At 39.1% G+C, this 21567-nt stretch overlaps 1 protein-coding gene across 1 annotated transcript; it reads right to left on the bottom strand.

The window, feature by feature from the left end:
• Positions 1-4553: 4553 nt before the first annotated feature.
• MRPL19 (mitochondrial ribosomal protein L19) lies at positions 4554-14106 on the bottom strand. The gene is made up of 6 exons (XM_082428110.1): positions 13964-14106; positions 13654-13771; positions 10909-11027; positions 10561-10695; positions 7266-7447; positions 4554-7138 (listed from the first exon to the last, which is right to left on the bottom strand). Exons 1-6 carry the CDS (start codon positions 14064-14066, stop codon positions 6917-6919), a joined length of 879 nt encoding a protein of 292 aa, XP_082284236.1. The 5' UTR covers positions 14067-14106; the 3' UTR covers positions 4554-6916.
• Positions 14107-21567: the final 7461 nt, after the last annotated feature.

Genomic DNA, 21567 nt, shown 5'->3' on the forward strand with positions numbered 1-21567 from the left:
ATTTAGAGCAGGACTTAACAATGTATCGGGCTGTTTCTCTAGAAATAGAGAATTGTTTTTGAAGCATAGCAGCAGATTGATGATGTAAATTATGTGATTGAGTAGCAAGATCCTGAGGTTGAGATAAATTTAAGCCTATAATCTTTGTATTTTCGTCAGCCAATTGATTTCCCAAAGACAATGGGCCAGGGAGACCTGAACGGGCTCGAATATGTAATATGGCTACAGGAAAGTCATGCTGATGAATAATCTTTTGTAGTTGAAAGAAAGTCTGAAACAATTGAGAATCAACAGTATTGTCAATTATAGCGGTTTCTATGTTACGCAAAATAGTAACCAAATAATGGCTATCCGTATAGAGATTAAAAGAACAATGTGAAAAGATTTGAAAAGCCAAGGAAATCGCATGTAATTCAACTCGTTGGGCAGAGGTATGATCTGTTTGTTCTTTATGAAGTAAGTCATCAGAAATAACCACAGCGATGTCATTGGCAGAACCATCAGTAAAAACATTTGGGGCATTGAGAATAGGAGTTGAACAGATAGTTTTAGGAAAAATAAATAGATGTTGAGTAGCAAAATGAAGGAGCTTATTAGAAGGATAATGATTATCAATAATTCCTGAATATCCAGCAAAAGCAAGAGCCCAAAAATCAGAGACAAATAATAGCCAAGAATATTGAAAGTAGTATAAGGTATAATAATAGAATTTGGTTCATATCCTACCAACTGAATATTTCTTCTACGACCCAATTGAACAAGGGTTGCTATTAACTCATAATAAGGTGTAATGACTTTATTAGGCGTATTTTTCATATGAATCCATTCAAGAATTCCTGTTTCTTGCCATAATAAGGCGGTAGGGGTATGTGACGTAGCACAGATTATTAATAGTATAGGTAAAGAAGGCTCAATTCTAGTTAGCTGAGCAGATTGTATTGCTTTGTTTACAAGCTTGAGTGCTTGTTGAGCTTCAGAAGTTAAAATACGAGGGGAAGAAGGATCAGGACTTCCCTTTAGGATATTAAAAAGAGGCTGTAACTGACCCGTAGTTAATTTTAAAGAAGGTCGCAGCCAATTAATATCTCCTAATAACTTTTGAAAATCATTTAAAGTTTTAAGAACGTCAGTCCGTATCTCTATCTTCTGAGGTGTAATATTATAATTTGTGATATATTTACCAAGATATGAGAAAGGTGGGTTCATCTGTACTTTGTCAGCAGCAATGACTAGTCCTGATCGTGACAAATGACTTTGAAGGGAATTATAAGCCTTAAGTAAAATATGTTTATCAGAATAAGCAAGTAATAAGTCATCCATATAATGAATAAAATATATCTGAGGGAACTGTTTACGAACAGGGGCAATAACTTGAGCTACAAACTGTTGACATAAAGTAGGACTATTAGCCATACCCTGAGGCAGCATTTTCCATTGATAACGTTGCATTGGTTCTATAAAATTTAAAGAGGGTAAGCTAAAAGCAAATCGCAACTTATCAGCCGGAAATAGAAGAATAGTAAAAAAGCAATCCTTAAGATCAATAATAATAATCATATAATTTTTAGGTATGGCTGCGGGAGAAGGCAAACCTGGTTGCAGAGCTCCCATAATTACCATAGTTTGATTAACAGCACGTAAATCTTGCAATAAACGATATTTTCCCGAGTTTTTCTTTATAACAAATATAGGAGTATTCCAAGGGCTATTAGACTTTTCTAGTCTGCCCAAAGCAAGCTGTTCATTAATTATATTATGGGCCACCATTAATTTCTCCTTAGAAAGGGGTCATTGGTCCACCCAGACAGGATTATCAGAAATCCAAGTTATAGGGTCAGCATGTGGTGGAGGAGAATCCAAGGCCCCTAGAAAAAACCCAAGCCTGTTTTATCCCGTTTATTATTAGTCTGTAAGGGTAATTTATTTCCCTGTTGATTTTTTCCCAAACCATTCCTAGGATCATACCCTTGATTTAACAACATATTAGTTACAGTAGGGTTGGGACTAAGCAATAGGATTCCCATTTGTTGTAATATATCTCTTCCCCAAATGTTAACTGGCAATCCGGGCAATATGTAGGGTTTGAATATTCCTTGATTACCTTCAGCATCCTGCCAATGTAGGTATTGCAAACTTTGTTGTGGAGAATTAGATTGGCCAATACCTTGCAACTGTGTAATGGTTTGGTGCACGGGCCAATTTTTTGGCCAATGTATAAACGAAATAACAGAAACATCAGCACCAGTATCTAATAACCCAGAAAAAGGCCTTCCATTTATTTTTAATACCAATTGTGGTCTTTCCCTACCAATTTGTTGAATCCAATAAACTGCATCAGAGGAACCAAAAGCCCCAGTTCCTCTTTTGTTATGTTGTAAAATTTTTCCTTCTGGTATATATGGAATTAATAGAAGCTGAGCTATTCACATACCGGGCGTGATAAGAAAAGATCCTTTTGATGTTTGAACCATAACCTTTAATTCCCCTTCATAATCAGCATCAATCACCCCAGGAATAATAGTTAAGCCTTTCGTAGACATACTACTTCTTCCAAGGATTATATCAACCGTTCCCTGGGGTAAAGGCCCAAAAGTTCCCGTAGGAAGGGCTTGGGGTCCCATATCCGAGGTTAATAAGAATTGGGTGGAGGCACAGAGGTCCAGTCCTGCACTATTTGGCGTGGCCCTTTGAAGGAAGGAGATTCCATTCCCTGAGGAACAAAGGTCTGAGCTGGAGGCGGTGGAGCAGGTTGTGGGGGGATTATTGACATTGCTCCAATTGTTTGATGGGGCCGGAGCAGGCCCCTCCGGAAGTTTCCCGACAAGGGAGTTCCATCTTTATGTGTCACTGATCGACATTCTTTAGCCCAATGCCGTCCTCTTTGGCATGGGGGACAAATTGTGGGAGGAGGAGATTTACCTTGAGGCACAGAATTTACGATAGGCATATTAGGAGTATCAACAGTACAATTTTTTGCAAAATGACCTGGATTCCCACATTTAAAACAGTTTTTACTTTTAGCATTTGGCCCAAATCCTGTCTTAGTTAGGGCTGCAGCTATAGCTGCTCCCTGTAAGTAAGATGATCCAATATCAGAACAAACTCGAATATAATCCTCTAAATTTCCTTTCTTTTTCCATGGACGTATAGCTGCTTGACAAATATTATTAGCATTTTCAAAAGCCAATTGTTTGACGATAATTGCTCCAGAAGGACCATCAGAAATAGTTCTATTAACAGCCTGTAATAATCTATCCACAAAATCAGCATAAGGTTCATCTGCCCCTTGCCTTATTTTAGCAAGGTCTTCAGTCCTAGTGGAGGCAGGTAAATGTTTCCATGCATGTAGAGCTATATGATTGATCTGAGCATAAGCCACAAAAGGGAAAGCTAATTGATCCTGTAATAACTGATGTTGTCCTTCCCCAATCAACGTCTCATAATTTACTAGCACATTATGTGCAGTATTTCTTTCAGCTTGTTCAGCAGCCTTTTCATAATATTCTGATTTCCAAAGTAAATAGTCGCCACCAGTGAGACAAGCACGAGCAATAGATTTCCAGTCTGCTGGAGGCAATGCTTCTGTTGCAATAGTATCCAACATAGTAATAGTGAAAGGGGCTATAGGCCCATATTGTGCACAGGCTGCTTTTAAATCTTTCAAAACCTTAAAGGAGAGAGGCTGATATTCCCGATTATTTTGTTGTGGATTTTGAGGACTGGGTCGTTCCACCACCGGACAGCAGAATAAAGGATCCTCCCCTCTATTAAGAGCTCCCCGTACTGCTTGTTGTAAAGGACTAAGCTTAGGAGGGATAGGGACAGAGACATGTAATTGCTGTAACCGTGGAAGAATATTTTCATCAGGATATTTTTCAGCCTCATATTTGGCTTCTTCATCCGCTAGATCAAAAGAAAAGTCATCATCATCAAGTGAATTAACACTCTTTATCCTCGGTGGCAACGGAGGAGCAGTAGCTACTGCAGCAATATGTTCTACAGATTTAGCTGTTAATTTTGGAACTGAATCATAAATTGGATTAAAACAATCTCTTATTAAATTCCACAAGCTAAAAATGGAAACTGAAACAGAAGATGGTCCATGTGCTTCATGATATTTAGATAACTCATCTCCTACACGAGTCCAAATTGCTAAGTCCACTGATCCTCCTTCAGGGAACCAAGGACAAGCATCATATACTAATTGCAAAAATTCCAGAAGTTGTGAGGTAGTTACCTTAGTTCCACGGGCTTTTAACATTGAAAGCAAAACGTGAGCAAATAAATCACACTCCTTAGAGCCCTTTTGTCCCATATTATTTTACTTCTGACTCTTTCTCGAGTTACCGTCCTAAAAACGAAATTATTTCTTGTGGCCACACTATCTCACTCGAGAGTTCTACTTACCTGAAATCTTCCAAAATGCCTCACGCACTCAGGTCCCTGTTCGGGCGCCACTTGCCGCAGACCGGCTGCAGAAAGCTAGAAGTTCCTGGCGGTGAGGGGTAAGGAACTGAAAAGCACCAGTATGGGGTCAGAAGGGCCAAGACAACTGATGGTTGCAAGGCAAGTTTATTCAAAGAGCATGAATGTATATATAGGTTTAGTACGGAACGAATATTAGACAATAAATCAGTAAACCCTGTAATTCCACATAATTCTGTCGCCACTATCTATGCGTCAGCATGCCTTATGGGCCATTCTTTGGAGATACAGACTTCCCCCTCAGGGCAGCACGTCCTTCTTCTGGGGAACAACCAGGGGCTCTTAGATCCAGAGCAGGCACCTGGAACGAAACTGGCTGCAAGCCATTTTCCTTTTTAATGCTCAATACCGCAGCATCAGGAGTGCATACCAAGAAAGAGACAAGCAGTTCTCCGGAAAGCAGAAAGCTGAATAAGCTTACAGCTTGGGGGCCACCACATGCCACAACTAGAGAGAAGCCAACAAAAGATCCGCATGTCTCAATGAAGATCCTGTGTGCTACAACTAAGACCCAACACAGCCAAAAAAAATAAAGATAAATAAATATTAAAAACAAACACAAACACTATCATGAACATCCTCAATGGTAACAGAACAAATCCATAGACAAGAATATAAAATAAGAACCAAGTACTATATAAGAAAAGGAACTTTCAGAAATCATAAAGGGATCTTGAGATCTAAAAATATAGCAAAGAGTTGGAAGACTGAATCAAAGAGCTAAAGAAGAGATGGAGAGAGGGTAGGAAAACAGAGATCCAATCCAACATCAAAATATCAGTTCCACAAAGAGAGAAGCAGAGGAGAGGAAATCAATGAACACTGAAAGTTTCCCAGAACTGAAAGACATGAGCTACCGCATGGAAAGGGTTCATCAAACACCTAAGATAATGAATAAAAATAGACCCACACCAAGGCCTGTTGCTGCAAAATTGCACTACCCTGAGAACCAAGGTATTCTACAAAGCTTTCAAGTCACATTCAAAGAGCAGAAATCAAAATGGTTTTGGATTTCTCAACACAACTGGAAATAAGACAATGAAGCAATACCTTCAAAATTCTGAAGGAAAATTATCTCCCACCCAGAATTTTATAAAATATCAATCAAATATGACAGATATGCAAGGTCAAAAAATTTACCTATATAGATACTTTCTCTAGAAGCTAACAAAGGGTGTGCTTCACCAAAATGGAAAACAATAAAGCCAGTAAAATGGAAAACAAAAACTCCAGAAAACAGATCAGCACAGGATAAGAGTAAATGCAAATCCCAAAAGCTTAGGCACAAGAACATAGATTTAAGCATAATAATTCAAGAGACAGGTTAATGGTTACCCTCATCAAGATCAGTGCTAGTACTGTACTCTTTTAAACTTGAGGAACAGCATGCCCAGGTGAAACTGGTCCTAATTATCTGTAGGTTGGTCTTTACCATGTATGATTACATGCCAGCTTTCTATTCCATCTCAGCTACAAGGATCAGCAAAGACACTCACATCACCCTATGGAAGTACTGTCTTGACCTACTCCTTTGAGCTAGAATTTAATTCCTCATGGACTGAGAACCAGTAAATACAAAGAAGTCTACTCCCTCCAACCACATTTTTGTCAGACACCAATTATGCAGTCCACACTATAGGCCCTTCCAGATACCCTCTGGTGAGCCTTCTATTTAGCAGGACTCACTCATGACCTTAGCCACGAACTTCCTCAAAAGTGATTTTTGTGAACTCTCATGGAAGCTGAAGCCAGACTATGACCCAAAGACTTCATTATGCTCTCCCTGAAGCTTTCATGTATTAATGACAATGTTGTCCTTTTATACCTGCCAACAGATTTTTCAAAAGTAAATATATTGTTTAAGAGTGTATGTGTACATAATAAAATAAAAGAAATGCAAAGGAATGAGTAACACAAAGTCAGGATAGTGCCTACATCTGGAAAAGGGGAGGGATGCAATTACAACACACAACAGTCTTCTTAGATTCTAGTAAATGCTCTATTTCTTGACCTTCTTAGATATTACAAATGTTTTACTTCTTAACCTGATGGTGGGTATATGAATGCTCATTTTATTATTACTCTTTAAATCATACACTTTTTGAATTTATAATTTACTTCACAAATTTAAAAAATCATCCTATCCACTTCCCTGCTCAGATTCCAAGCTCAATGAAGACCATTCTGGTAACAGTTTGACTCTATTGTAGCTTTGCCTCCATTAAGAGAATGGACATCAGACCACTTGGCATGTACATTTTTCTTTTTAAAGTAATAAACTGGTGTGCTAATTTTTTAAATAATATTCATAAAATAATGAATGTTTGGTTGATTTAATGACTATGTCCTTATATATGAGATTAAATTGGTTTCTAAATAAATCCTCTGAGAGACAGTATATCCTCTGCAAGTAACCAAACTCATTCTCAGATCAGGAATTTTTCGATGCTTCAATTTCATCCCATATTGCAGCTTCAATTTTTGAAGTGTCATATTCCCTCATCATATCAAACTCAAGCCATGGCTGACTCCACTTCTGGGCTTCTTTCATTTGCTCTTCAGTTAAACAAAGATCAAATCTGATCCCCCTGATATTAAATTTTGGACGTTCCCAGCGTTTGGACCACGGCTTGGGCTTCATTTTTACTTTCAGCTAAGGAAGATATAAGGAAAGGAACAAATTAGGCTGAGAGTTGCAAGCAAAAATTCTTCTAAAAGTTTTCTTTAAGATGATTCTTAGTTTATATTTGAACTTCCAGTTCCAAATGTACAACTTATACCTGATTAACAGGAACTTCTTGGCTAGGTTCTTGTGCTATTGGCTTCATATTCATATCAAAAGTGCTGTATTCAGGAAGGGCATCTCGCAAGTATAGCAAGCTATCATCCAGCCGTTTCTGTAATTTGACTACTTGGATCTCCTGTATTCGAGGATTATAAAGTTCAAAGCAAATCTCAACACCTAAAAGAGAAGAAAACATATTCTTATAATCTAAATTCAGATTCCTGCATACATCTCATACTATAAAAAAGCTATTTCATGAAGGAATTAGCTCAGAGTTTTGCATGTAGGAAATGTGATATAAATTTGTAATCTTTAAAATGAAGATTATTGAAAGAAATAGAAATGAACAAAATCATGTAGATTAAAAAATGAGAAAAACTAAATTAGAATGATAAAGTCTAAAGAAAACTGTCTTCTAAAAATATATTGAGCCATTTATTTCTTCAATTTTGATAGTATTAAATTAGTTGGAAGTTTGAATAAATTCTTCACTTTGTTATGTTCTTGTTTATTTCCCAATTACTTAAATAAAACTCTATCTTCTACATTTTGACTCTATCTTCTACATTTTGAGCAACAGAATTAATGATTCAAAAAGAGTAAGTACATTTTTAAGTTCTAACTTTGATTTAGAAGTCATCTTAAGATGGCCTAGGTTTGTTAACACTCTGGAGCCCTCCATAGGAGAAACAGCTTTGAGTGTTTCCAAGATGCTGACATAAAAGGTTAATATATATCATCTGTATCATCAAACATTTAAAGGGAAGAGTATATTCTGAGGTTTCCTGGAATAATCCCAAGAGAAATATAAATAGTAAAACATATGATCAACGTTAACATCAAGTGTTTAATGTCAGGATTTAATCCAGTATCCACTGTACATCTATTCTGGTATAGGCACTGATTTAGGAGCTGTGCCTATAGCAAAATCAAAATAGGTAAAATTCTTCTCTTCTCATAAAGCCTACATTCTAGTGGATGACAAACGATAAATAAACCAACAAGGTACTTTCATATAGTGAAGACAATACAGGGTGATGACATTGTGACTGGGGAGGGGGCAAATTTATGTATGTATGTATGTATGCATGCATGCATGCATGCATGCATGCCACACTGCACGGCTTGCGGGATCTTAGTTCCCTGACTAGGAATTGAACTTGGGCCCCTGGCAGTGAGAGCACCGGGTCCTAGCCACTGGACCACCAGGGAATTCCCAGGGGCAACTTTAAATAGTATAGTCAGGGAAAGCCTCTCTGAAAAGATAACATTTAAGCTGATACTATAAAGAGCCAAGAATGCTCCAGGCAGAAAGAACAGCAAATGCAGAGGCTCTGGGGTCTTAACAAACCTGCCATGTTGGAAAAACTAGAAAAAGGTCCATTTGGCTGGAGCATAGTAACTTGGTGGGCCAGGAAAGTAAGCCAGAGATACTGCACAGTTGCAGGCAGGAGACGATGGTGGCATGGACAAGAGTGGTAGCAATGGAGATGGAGAAACAGGCAAAATTGGGATAGAATTTTTGGAAATTGAGCCATGAAAACTTGCTGATTGACTGGATGTGTGAAAGAGAATAACTAAAAATAGCTCCTAAGTTTTGGGTTTAAATAAATGGGTGCGGAGTGGTACAACTTATGGAAATAGAAAGAACTGTTAAACGAACACATTGTGAAGGAAACAAAGAGTTCTGTTTTGAACTTGTTTTATGCTTATAAGATGCCCAAATGGAGATGTCAAATAGGTAGTTGTATGTGCAAATTTGGAACAAGGAAAGGGTCAGTCCTTGACACATAAATCTGGGAAGTTAATACCACATGGATGGTATTTAAAGCCAATGGACTAGAAAGAATCATCAAAGTAGGAAGTATCAATGGGGAAGGTACAGGCAGGTCACAAACAGTCAAAATGTTAATGGTAGAAAATAGCAAGAGAGAACTAATACTTTTGAGTATTCTGTGTCCAGTACTTCATATAGAACATCACAATAAACTGACCACAACCCTGGGAGGTAGAAACTATTATCTCAATTTTAAAGAAAAAAATCATCTCAGGTCTATCACACCTTTGCTCCTGCCTTTCTATTACAAGATTTCTCCAAGTACACAACCTGATTGGAGGCCCAAGTTTCTGTAATCAAGTTCTGCTGAGTTCCTACATGCACAGCACCACATGTCATTATAGGATAAGGAAGACAGTAACGATTCTCACATGTTCAATTTCTTTCAATATACTACTTCACTGTTGGGGACCATGAAGCACACAACTTTAAGTATGAAAAATGTACTGTTCCTGCCAATTTTTTTTGTCTTTATTTCTTTAAAAAAATTTTTTTTAGTTTTATTCATGTTTATTTTATTTATTTTATTGAAGTATAGTTGCTATACAATAGTATATAAGTTACAAGTATATAATATAGTGATTCACAATTTTTAAAAGTTATACTCCATTTATAGTTAGTATAAAATATTGGCTATATTCCCCATATTGTACAATATATCCTTGTAGCTTATTTTATACATAACAGTTTGTACCTCTTAATCCCCTACTCCAATATCGCCCCTCTCTTCTTTCCTCTCCCCACTGGCAACCACTGGTTTGTTCTCTATATCTGTGAGTCTGCTTCTTTTTTGTTATATTCACTAGTTTGTTGTATTCTTAGGTTCCACATAGAAGTGATAACATACAGTACTGGTCTTTCTCCATCTGACTTATTTCACTTAGCATAATACCCTCCAAGTCAATCCATGTTCCTGCCATTTTGATTCATAATTTTTCTAGAATTTTACCACTTGTTCCCCTATCTTATTGGCATAACAAATGTAATTTTGCGTTTTAAAAAATTCCTCCAATTCTTATAAAACTAATAATTGTGGTGACTGTTGTAATATAAAGCAAAATGGGGGCCATTCATTTTAGGAGAAAGTTAACTTGCAAGGACATCATTATGCTTATCTTAATGTTTTCAAGGGTTATTTGCTCCTAAAATGAATGTCCCTGTACTGCTTTATAGTCACTTGTCTCCTCCTTTGATGTTGCCATGATTTGGAAAGTCTACTTCTAATGGTTGTTGTCCCTATAACAAAAGAAGCCTTCAGGAGAAAGCAAAGCACCAACTGTATTTACTCAGCAACCTCAATTCTCATACCATTCTTAGGCCACAGGCTCCATGTCATCCCTCCGAGCTCCCTTTCACTTTCAAGTTCCAGATGTCTTCACCCAGGATGCAGAAAATAAAAAAGACTCCTGAGATAACATTTTCCAGAAAACCAAAATAATGAAATGAAACCTACCTTGTCCTTCAATAGTATTCCTAAGGATAAAAGTAGCTCCAAGTCCTGTTCCTGATCTCTGGATGCAAATTCCCAGAAACTGGCTGGTTTTTCCATTGGCATATGGGTTAGCAGTAGTAACACGAAGAATGCTTCCTACAAATTCAAAAGAAAAGTGAACTTTTACATGAGACGCAGAATCAAACAACGGCATTTCCAGGTAATTCAAACTTCCTAAATATTTTAATATAATATTAGGAATAAGTACTTCATATGGGCAAAACACAGATAGGTGAAAAACAATTTTCTCTTTGTCGAGAAAACTAACCCTCCAACCACTAATAATAAAAGCATCCAGCTCTTACTGACCAACATAGAACTCTGGAATGTGAAGTATTTTTCTCCTTTCTAACATATCTTTTCTTTCTATTTGAAATTTCAGAGGATTTGTTCTTCCCCTTGGAGGAATGAATTCAGGACTCAAGAACCTGTGAAAAATATAGAGTAAAATAAATTAAAAGCAAACTTAAAAGACCACTAAAAGAGAAACCACTGCTTTACCAAAAAAAGTGAAAGATTAGGATGCTGACATGTTTTATTCTTCCTTCTCTAAATAAGAAAAGTCCATCTTATTTCTAAAATTGTTGTCAATTCTCATGAAAATAGCTAACAGTTTCTGAGTACTCACCCGGCATTGTGTTAAAAGCTTTATTAAACATCTATAGCATAACTTAAACCCTACAACAACAAGGTGAGTTTGGTGTCATCATCTCCTTTTCACAGATCAAGAAAATGAAGCTTGGAGACGGTAAACAACAGACCTATTACTACATTAGCTATAAACTTATCAAGCCAAGATTAACAGACTTATTACTACATTAGCTATAAACTTATCATGTCTGTCAGATTCCAAAGCCTGTGACCCACAGGCCTCACGCTGAGTTGTACATGTTATAGTAAATTATGTTGGAAAAGATATAAACATATAAATCATCAATTGTAAACTAACTAAAAATAATCTCCCTATTAGCAAACTGATTTTAAAGTCATTATGAAATATCTGTAGAAAAGTATAAATGACATTACAATGAAAATATATGTCCCTATCACCCATCTCAAGGAATAAATTAACAATATAGTTGAAGCCCCTGTGCACCCCTCCCTACCCCCATAGTTAATTACTGTGGGGTAATTAACTAAATTTGGTGTGATGATTATTCCTATTAATTTCTTCCTTTTCCTCAATTTCCTGCTTTAAAATGTTTCAAACCTACCAAAAAGATGAAATAGTAATACAATGAACACCCATATATACTTCACCTAATTTCACCTACTGCCAACATTTTGCCGTATTTGCTTTATATGTACATATAATTTTTTTCCAGAACCATTTGAAAATGTCAAACAGCAAGGCATTTCATCCCTCAAACTTTAGAAGGCTTCTGCTAAGAATAAGGACTTTCTCTTGCATTTATCACAATACCTTTATGACACCTAAGAACTTCAGCATTAATTCAGTAGTATAATCTAATACAGTTCATATTTAAATGTACCTAATTGGTCCTGGAAAAGGTCTTTTATAGCTGTTTGTTGCTCAATCCAAGCTACAATCAAGCTTCACATATTATATCTGGTTGTTAGTCTCTTAAACTAGTACCCTTCCCCATTTTGTATTTTTGTAACATTGACTTTTTTGAAGAGTCAAAGCCGATCATCTTATAAACCATCCCTGGATCTGAATTTGTTTACTGTTTCCATATGCCTAGACCAAGGATATATATTTTTGGTAAAAATATTACAGAGGTGATGATGTGACCTTCTTATTCCATCACATCAGGAGACATATAATGTCAACTTGAATGGCTATTGGGAAAACTAGGTTTGATTGCTCTGTGAAAGTAGAGAATTTCCCCTGTATATTTTTTTATACTTTACATATGTATGTATGTCTGGGCAATACAAAAATGCTACCATACTTGTCAATTCTTCTGCAGGTTGCTTTTTTCACACATCATAGTTGAAGTTCATCCATGTTAACTCTAGTTCATTCATGTTTCACTGCTGTATAATAGTCCATTATGAGAATGTATTTGCTCATTCACCTACTGAAGGATATCTAGGCTGCTTCTAAACTTTTATTACAAACATTACTTTTGTGTTCATTTTTGTACATGTCTCCTTGTACATATTACTTTCCTTAAGTTGTATACTGTCTGGGTGGGAAGGTACAGACAATCTCAAACTTACTAAATTTTGTCAAATTGTTTCCCAAAGTAGTTACTCCCATTTAACTGAATTACATTGTGTTGCCATTTAAGAGAAATATTCCCTTTTCTACCTTAAAAAAAAGTTGTACAGAGAAATCTTTTCTGAATCTCTAGGGTCCATAAATTCAAGTTTATTTCAACTTAGAACCACAGGATATTTTAAATATTAAACACAAATACATATGCAGAGATAAGCGAATCGACAATATAGAGCCCTTTCATAAAGCCTAAATCACACCAATTTCCCCCCCTAAAATTTGCTTTTTAATAAGGCTGTTATACAATTCTACAGAAACACTATCTGCAAATCCTAGATATCTAAATTTACACATACCTACAAAGTTACCACTGCCTGCTTAAGTGAACCAGGCTTTTAAGCACACTGTTTTGAAGAGCAAATTTCAGAAACAAATTAGTAGAAATTTTTACCACCGTATCGCTTTTTCAGGGACACTAAAACACAGTTGGGAAACTGAAACAGGGTGAGTTCTGGCCAATCCATTTCACCTAGGGAGAAAAGATCCGTTCCTTAACGTCAACAGGTAAAATACAATGTATTTCACAGAAAAATTCTCGATACGGGCCAAAGAGCTTCAAATCTGGGGAATCCCTACTTGAAATTCTGATATAATATGACTGCAGAAAAAGTTCAATGCCGGCTTGGGAGAAGCGAGGAAGTCAAACCTGAGTTGGGTGCGCTTCACGCATTCGTGAATCCTGCACACAAGCTCTTATCTGGGAGTTCCAGACCCCAGGATAAGACCCGTTTCAGACCTCGGAAGCAACTACAGGTTCTAGAGCGCACAGACCCAAAAGGCAGGAGTCGCGTCCAGGTCCGGGCTCTCACCTGCTTTCCCGGCGATGGGGACGGCGCTTGTCCACGATAATCGGTTTCGGCGGTGGCTGGAACGCGCCGGGCTCAGAAGGTCCAGTGATCTGCCGCCAGCTCGGCCCCGCGAGGGTCTCTGCGGGAGCGCACCACAGAGGTCAAGACTGCTCGCTCCAGCCCAGAGCTCCCGCGAAACCTTGCAATCGCCCCCAATGCGCGATCCCACGAGAGGCCTCCTCCCATGTCGCCCCTGACTTCCAGAATCGCCTCCCCCTAGCCTGACCCTAAGCTCCTTCTGTCCCCGGCTAGCAAGCCCCGCTGCACTTACGGCAGGCGACAGAGGCCGGCGCAGGGCGCAGAGCCCAGGCGCATCGAAAGCTCCGGCCCAGGGCCATTGCAGCCCGGCAGCCCCTGGCAATAGAGGCCGCCATGCTTGCTCCCTCAGTCGAGACTACAACTCCCAGTAATCAGTGCGACAAGGTCGCGGTCACTTGAGTCAGATGGCGCCTGCTAAGGGACAAAATAGCCAAGTCTTTCTCCACCCACCCCCCACTCCCCACAAGGGCCCGGATATCTTAGGGGACGTGCACTGTATTTTTCTAGTTCTCCGCATGTGCCAAGGTATATCCCTCTACGGGAGTGTTCTCTCAGCCTAGAAAGATTTCCTCCCTCTTTGAATCAACTCTATCTTCAATTTCTCAGGCAAGACTTCAGTATGTCAAAATTCTCATTATAGGCTCTCATTCTTCCATTAACAGCTCTGATGTCATTTGCAATTTTAATTTTTAATTTAACTTAATTTTTAATTACTTGTGTAATTATTGGATTAGCGTCTAACTCCGCCATTATACTGTAAGCTCCTGAGGGCATGGAGTTTGTCTTTTGCTCACCATTTTCTCTCAGCATCTAGCTGGTCCTCACTCTTTGTTGAATGCAAAAAAAGGAAAAGAAAATGGTTCCTGACAGAAGGGGTGGCACAAAGTCCCGGAGACTACAGTGAGCATTACTCCCTTGAGGAGCTAAACCTGAGTTTGGGCTGAGCAACTGTAGGTAGGGATTATATTACCCTGAAAACTGGGTTCACCTTTTTTTGGGTGTCGAGACAAGAGACACAACCAAGCCAATATCAGGAGAAGGAAGGATGTATTACTTACAGCAAGTAAGGGGAACACCTGGGATCTTTCCCAAAGCAGTGTCTCCCTGCACAGCAAATTTGAGGAAGTCTTAAGCTAAGCATACATGCATATTCATGAAGGGGCTTGAAAAGGAGAATCCAGCATAGAATGTTGCAGCTAAAAGCTAGCTAAAGCAGTTTTAGTCTCCATTATTTTATGCTCTACTCACTTTCTTTCACCTGCCTCCCACAAGTGATTTCTTTTCCTAGTTAATTGCTTTTACAAATGATTACTTATTAGTTAGTGTTATATTGTGCACCTGGTATTTTTCCTCCTTTGAAACACTCCCTAACACTCCCTTCCATTGTGAGCATTCTTCTGTTGTGGAAGGGGGACCCCTTCCAGGGCTGTTGTCTAACACTCAGAAATGAATTTTGGAGGAGACAGGTGCTGACAAAGCAAGAAACTTTATTGAGAAGGGGCACGTGGGCAGAGAGCAGCAGAGTAAGGGAACCTGGGAGAGTGCTCTGCCACATGTCTTGCAGTCTCAGGTTTTATGGTAATGGGGTTAGTTCCTGGGTTATCTCTGGCCAATCACTGTAACTCAGGGTCCTTCTTGGTGGCACATGCATCATTCAGCCAAGATGGATTTCAGTGAGAAGGATTCTGGGAGGCTGGTAGGACATATGGACTGGAGTCTCCTCTCTCCTTTTGACCTTTCCCAAATCCTTCCAGTTGATGGTAGATTGTTAGTTCCGCATTCCTTACCAGGACCTCCTGTTGTAAGATAACGTATGCAAGTGGTTACTATTGTGCCTGGCCAGGGTGGGTAGTTTCAGTCAGTGGTTCCCCTAACAACTCCCCACTGAGAGACTTCATACTCAAGATACATCTTGGGAATTGGGGCAGAGGTTTCTTTCTTCTGTAACTACTTCCTGCTGAGAGTGGGCATAGTCCTGCCTAGTAGAGTAGAAATCTCTCTCTACCTGATCTAAATCAAGTTATCCCATGTCTGAAACTGGCTTCCACCCTTGTAGTAACAACAGTTTATCCTGAAACTGTTGGACCCTGTAGGAGATAAACCTTGTAAGCAGTTGAAACACACAGGGGCCAAACAGGATTGTCATCACTGGGCCCAGAAAAGGAAGGCAAAATTTGGGGTGAGGGCTGCAGGGTGTGTGGCTTTCTTCTGATTGGTTGGTGGTGAGGTAACAGGGTGATGCTCCAGGAATCTTGCACTCAACTTGAAGTTACCATCCTCCACTTGGTTGGGAGCCCCAGTTCTGCAGAAGAACTCAAAGATATTGTTCTGTATACTACTTGAGGAGGAACCAGGACCCTGCCCCAAGGCTGCATTTTTGTTTCTTGACTGCTCCTTCTTTCTTTATTCCCTCCCTTCCCTGATTAGTAATGGTTTGAATCTGCCCTTTGGAACTCACAGAAGGTCAAGGAAGCTGAATGAAGCCTATTTCCTAAAAACAAGAAACAAGGGATGCAGAAAGGTTTTTGTATCCAAAGGGGCCCCACAGGGTCCTGCTCAGTTTCAAGATCACAAAATGGCTTAAGCCCAAAATGTCTTCTCTTATGTCAAAAAGCTGTAACTGGTTCTTTTCCTCTGGGGACCCTCTACCCTATCTGCTTCCAATAGGTGGCAGAGATGAAAACTAAAAAGGTAAATTGTAAGTCTTGTTAAGAAATTTGAAATTTGTACTCTCGGCAATGGTGTGCCACTGGAAGGATTTCACACTCAGAGTTGTCGTGGTCTGAATGCAGGTTGGAAAAGAATTTCTAGACACAAGGCAGAATGAAAAGAAGATAGAATTTATTAGAGGGAAGGGTCACTGTCAGAACAGCGGGCCAACTTCCTGATAGCCGGGGGGAGTCAACCCTGAGCAAGGGTTTCTGGTCTGTTTTTATAGCCAGGGAACAAGAGAACCTGGGAGTCATCTGCTGATTGGGCAGAGTGTGTATACTTACAGTGTGCAGAGCATGAGAAGAATAGGACAAATACCTTTCCTTATTTGGGATGGGAAAGGGACAGGGCATGCTGCTTGGGAGGGCTCTGAGACATTGTAATGGTCGCAATGTGACATAGTGATAAGAGTCCTCTAACTCTTTGTTCCAGCAATATTGGCCCTTTGACTTTATCTTGTTCTTTGTCCTTGGAGCATCACAAGAGTGAGATGATTACTTAGTTACTTATTGGTCATTCCAGTTGAATTAATGTCCCAAAGAACCTCAAACTCAATGTGTCCATATTGAATACACTATGTTCACCTCCAAACTTCCTCCCCAGTATTAGCTATCTCAATGAATGGCTTCAAAATACAATCTGTTGCTTAAAGCCAAAAATCTCATTGTCATTTCTGATTCCTTTATGTCTCTCCCTAGGAAAAGTTCCTAAAACTACACCTGGCACCATCAACTATCTCAAATATCTTAAACTTTCTCATCCTCCCATCCACATTGCTAATCCTTACCATCCTTTCTCCTCAGGATCACTGCAAACCACTGCAACTGTCTTCTCATTGGTCTTCCTGCCTCCAGTTCCCTTCAGTCGTTCGCCACATAAAAACCAAAAAGGTGGCTCAGAAATGCATACCTAATCCTTGTTTTTTCCCAGTTTAAAGCCTTCCACAGTTTTCAGTTGACAGATAAAAAATAAAATTCTCAAAGAAAGCGAGCCATGTTCTGAGGACAGAATTCAAAGTACTGTGAAGAGGGACAAAGTCTTCTTTTAACTCCAACTTCCTTGATTAGAACAGAATTTAACTTATAATAGCAAGGAATTACACAACCAAAGTTTCAGATTAGCTAATTTTAGGCTCTCTCTGCCCACCCAAAAAGGATACTTCAAACCTTTAAGAGAAGTAAAAAGGGAGGAGAGACAAAGATAATTATGACTGGTAGTCATGATCAGAGATCAGGCTTGTCTTATTCACTTGCATTTTACCTCAGAAGATAAAGATAGAGAGATGGGCTAGGGCCACTGGTCCTAGAGAGATTAGCAGATTGAGCTGCTACAGAAGAACGGGAGGGTGGGAGTTGGAGGAATACATGATGTGTGGGCAGAATCCCATGCCTACTGTTAGGCATATGGGAAGATAGATGGGGAAATCACTGTAGCATACCAACTATGGAAAGAGATGGCTGCAAGGATCAACCCTAGACTACCCAGAATTATTTTTACTAGAAAACTGAATTTCACTAAGATTTGAGGAATACTAGCTTGAGAAGTATGTTTTATGTGAAAGAAAATATAAAATGTAATGACTTAGACTTCTACTTTATTTTTAGGTATTTGTTTATAGACACATATCAATGCATTTTAATCAACATTACCTAGAGAATCAGGGAAGGAAAATAACAATTTGCTAGAGACGAATAATTTCTAACTGTATAATAATGTTGATTGGTTTGTTATCACAGGAGTAACACATACTTGAAGGAACTGGGATTTGATTTTCCCCTGCTTACAAGTGAATAAGTTGTTTTTGTCTCATAGACATTGGTAGAAGACATGAGACTCCTGAGACAAAGGACTTTATTACTGATGGCACAAGAAGTAAGCAGCATGAGCATCAGCATGTTTGCAAACATTTCCTTTGTCCCCAAACCCCACACGTTGACACCATGGGCACAGATGGATGGTGTACATGCAATGGGTTTGCTTCACAGCTGAGGAACACTGAACTTACTAAATCCTTTGCTTTTATAGCAAGCAGTAAACAAGCCTGTGCTTTGTCCTGGTGAGACATGGACATTTATCCCTCAAGGTTGCTCATTGTAAACTCAATCTTGATAAATGGTCTGGATAGCATACCCACTAAGACACGTAGGAGCTCAAGAGACCCATGGAAAACTCTCTCCCAATAATACTTCATCTAGGAAATGTGAAAAAAAATAACAAGGAAAATCTACCTCCTAAACTTTGAGAAAGGTTTATGGACGGCCACGGGAATCACACTTAAAGTTCAGGTGATAATATTTTTGAAACTGGGACACAAATACTCCTGTTAGGGACACCTAAAACCTCTCACACATTCTCGACCCCACGGTTTGGGAATGGGATTACTCTCTCAGGGGGGTCACTGAAGGGCCCCCATTTCCCAAATTCTCAAGGACAATCCTTCAGGTGTCCCAGAGATGGTGCTAATGTCCTCTGCCTTTGAACATGGTGAGAGTTTCCTCACAGAGCCTGTCCACTTCTAAACCCTAGCCTCTTCCCCAGTATTCTGTAAAACCTGAGCAAGTCAAAGAAAAGGCTTGGAATAGCAGAGCATCCAGACTATCAGTGTGCTGGATCCTCAAGGCCACAGGCAGCCTTGGCTGTAGAAGCATGTAACACAGTGGTCTGTACGTATTAGTGGGATGTTTCCCACAGAGGCTACTAATCCATATGGATATAGGCCATGAGTGGTTCCCAAACCTGGCTGTTCCCTCTCAGTCTCTTGTATTGGATTTTTATCTGTACCTGTTTCCTGGCTTGCTGGGTATTCCCATACAATCTCCCACAGGAATCTCAAATTCAATGTGTTCTTAATTGACTTAATCATTTCCTACCTCTCCAGATCCGTTCCTGCTCCTGCATTTCTATCTTGATGGATGAAATACTCAGCCACCCCACTGCCCAAAGTACAACCTTGGGAATCTTGATTGACTCCTCCATCTTGCTTATCCTGGATCATCCATCTAAGACCAACTCTTGTTGATTTTACTACATAAATATTCCTTATACCTATTCTTTCCCCTGAATTCTTTGCCACTTCTCTGGTTCAGCTCTTCATCATTTCTCCAGTAGATTTGCAATATCTTCCTTACTAATCTCTCTTCCATGGATTCTCAAAGGAGATGCTATTGGCATTTTGAGAAAGACAGCTGTGCATTTGTGCAAGATGGTTCCAGCATCCAATGATTGCATGCATGAAATGTCAGTAGTGCCCCCTAGTTGTAAGAACCAACCTCTCATCCCACGAGTGGTGCTAGAAAGGAGTTAATGCTGATCAGAGACCCAGGGATATCAAGGGGCAAAGTAGAGTCACAGGAACCGTCAGGGCTGATCTGAGCCTAATCTGAAGGCAGGAACCTGGGTCCCTGATGGGGCTCCTAGGGTAGGAATGTAGTTTCCCCTGGGGTTTAGATGCAGCAGGCACTGAATCTCTACTCCATACCTCATCCTTCTTTAATTGTCTTCTCTTTCAAATTTTCCTCTTCTTACTCTACACATTAACCTCAGAGGTTGTTTTCACTTGCAAGATCCAAATGTCATGTAAATGCCAATTTGTACCAAACTTGCATCTCTAGCCAAGATATCTCTTTTGACCTTGAAATTTTGTATATATTGAAATTTAGTATATAGAAAGCGTGGCTATTCAAATCAGTTCAGAAAGGTAAATTACTCAAAAAATTGTGTCCATACATACAGAAAAAAGTTTAGATCCTTAACCAAGTATAGAAGTATGTTCCTAATGGTTAAAGAAATTGATATAAAAATTATAAAGTCATAAAAAATTATAAAGTCATAGAAGAAATATAAAAGGAATGTATATTTGAAGATTCCAGTTTGATGGTGACATAGGAAGGTCCTGAATTCACCTCTTCCCACATACACACTGAGGCTATAGCTACATATGGAACAATTTCCTCTGGAAAAAACCTAAAGGCTGGTTAAGCAACAACTACACATTGGTAAATAAGAAGAAAACCACATTGAAGTGGGTAGGAGAGGCTGGGATACAATCTCATTATAAACCTCATCCCCAGTTTATAACTCGCAATCAAGAGGGAATTCAAAACCTGAAGCTTCTCTCTGAGTGAAGGATTTGAGCCCTATATTGGGCACCCCAAATTTTAAGACCTGCACCAGAGAGATGAGGCCCCAAAACATCTAGTTTTGAAAACCAGTAGGACTCGCTTCCACAAGACTGTAGCTATCTGAGAAACGGGTCTTCAAGAACTCACCTGTTCCAGGGCCCAGGGCAGAAGCAGCCTATCGCACCCAAACTATGAGTCTACTAGAACACTCTACCATGATGCTGGGTTGGAGACTGGTGGGCACTATCTTCGCTCTCTCCCTCTATCTTGCTATAGCTGGGTGGGTGGATGGGAGAAAGGGGTGAAGTTGGTCAAAGATCACAAACTTTCAGTCACAAAATTAAAAGAAAAAAAAAAACAGGCATGTAAAATTCACTTAAAACAAAAATGAAAAACTATGAGGGAGGTTGATAAACCTGATCACAGGTGTACCTCATTTTACTGTGCTTTGCTTCATTGTGCTTCACAGATACTACAGTTTTTACAGATTGAAGGTTTGTAGCAACCCTGCACTGAGCAAGTCTATCAATGCCAATTTTCTAACATCATTTGCGCACTTTGTGTCTCTGTGTCACATTTTGGTAATTCTCGCAATATTTCAAACCTTCCACCAGCAAAAGAATTATGACTTGCTGAAGGCTCAGATGATGGTTAGCATTTCTGGTCTATAAAGTATTTTTTAATTAAGGTATGTACATTGTTTTCTTAGACATAATGCTATTCACACTTAATAGACTACAGTATACTGTAAACATAACTTTTATATGCACTGGGAAACCAAAATATTCATGTGACTCACTTTATTGCAATATTCACTATCCTGTGATGGCCTGGAGCCAAATTTGTAGTATCTATGAGGTATGCCTGTATATCAGTACTGATACGAATAACAGAAATAATCATAAACAAAATTAAAGACTGAGTAGTTATAACCAATGACTAATATCCAGAATATGCAAAGAAATCATACATATAAAATAACACACATACTTCAATATTGAAC

Source organism: Balaenoptera physalus, assembly GCF_965194825.1.
Source record: "Balaenoptera physalus genome assembly, chromosome: 15".
NCBI lineage: Eukaryota > Metazoa > Chordata > Mammalia > Artiodactyla > Balaenopteridae > Balaenoptera > Balaenoptera physalus.

Bases quoted from the DNA above. Each gene is read 5' to 3' on its own strand.
- MRPL19 (XM_082428110.1), bottom strand. From the start codon at position 14,066: ATGGCGGCCTCTATTGCCAGGGGCTGCCGGGCTGCAATGGCCCTGGGC. The intron at 11,028-13,653 runs GTGAGAGCCCGG...TATTTTTCACAG, and splicing joins CCCCATCGCCGGGAAAGCAG to GTTCTTGAGTCCTGAATTCA. The intron at 7,448-10,560 runs GTAGGTTTCATT...CTTCTCTTTTAG, and splicing joins GAATACTATTGAAGGACAAG to GTGTTGAGATTTGCTTTGAA.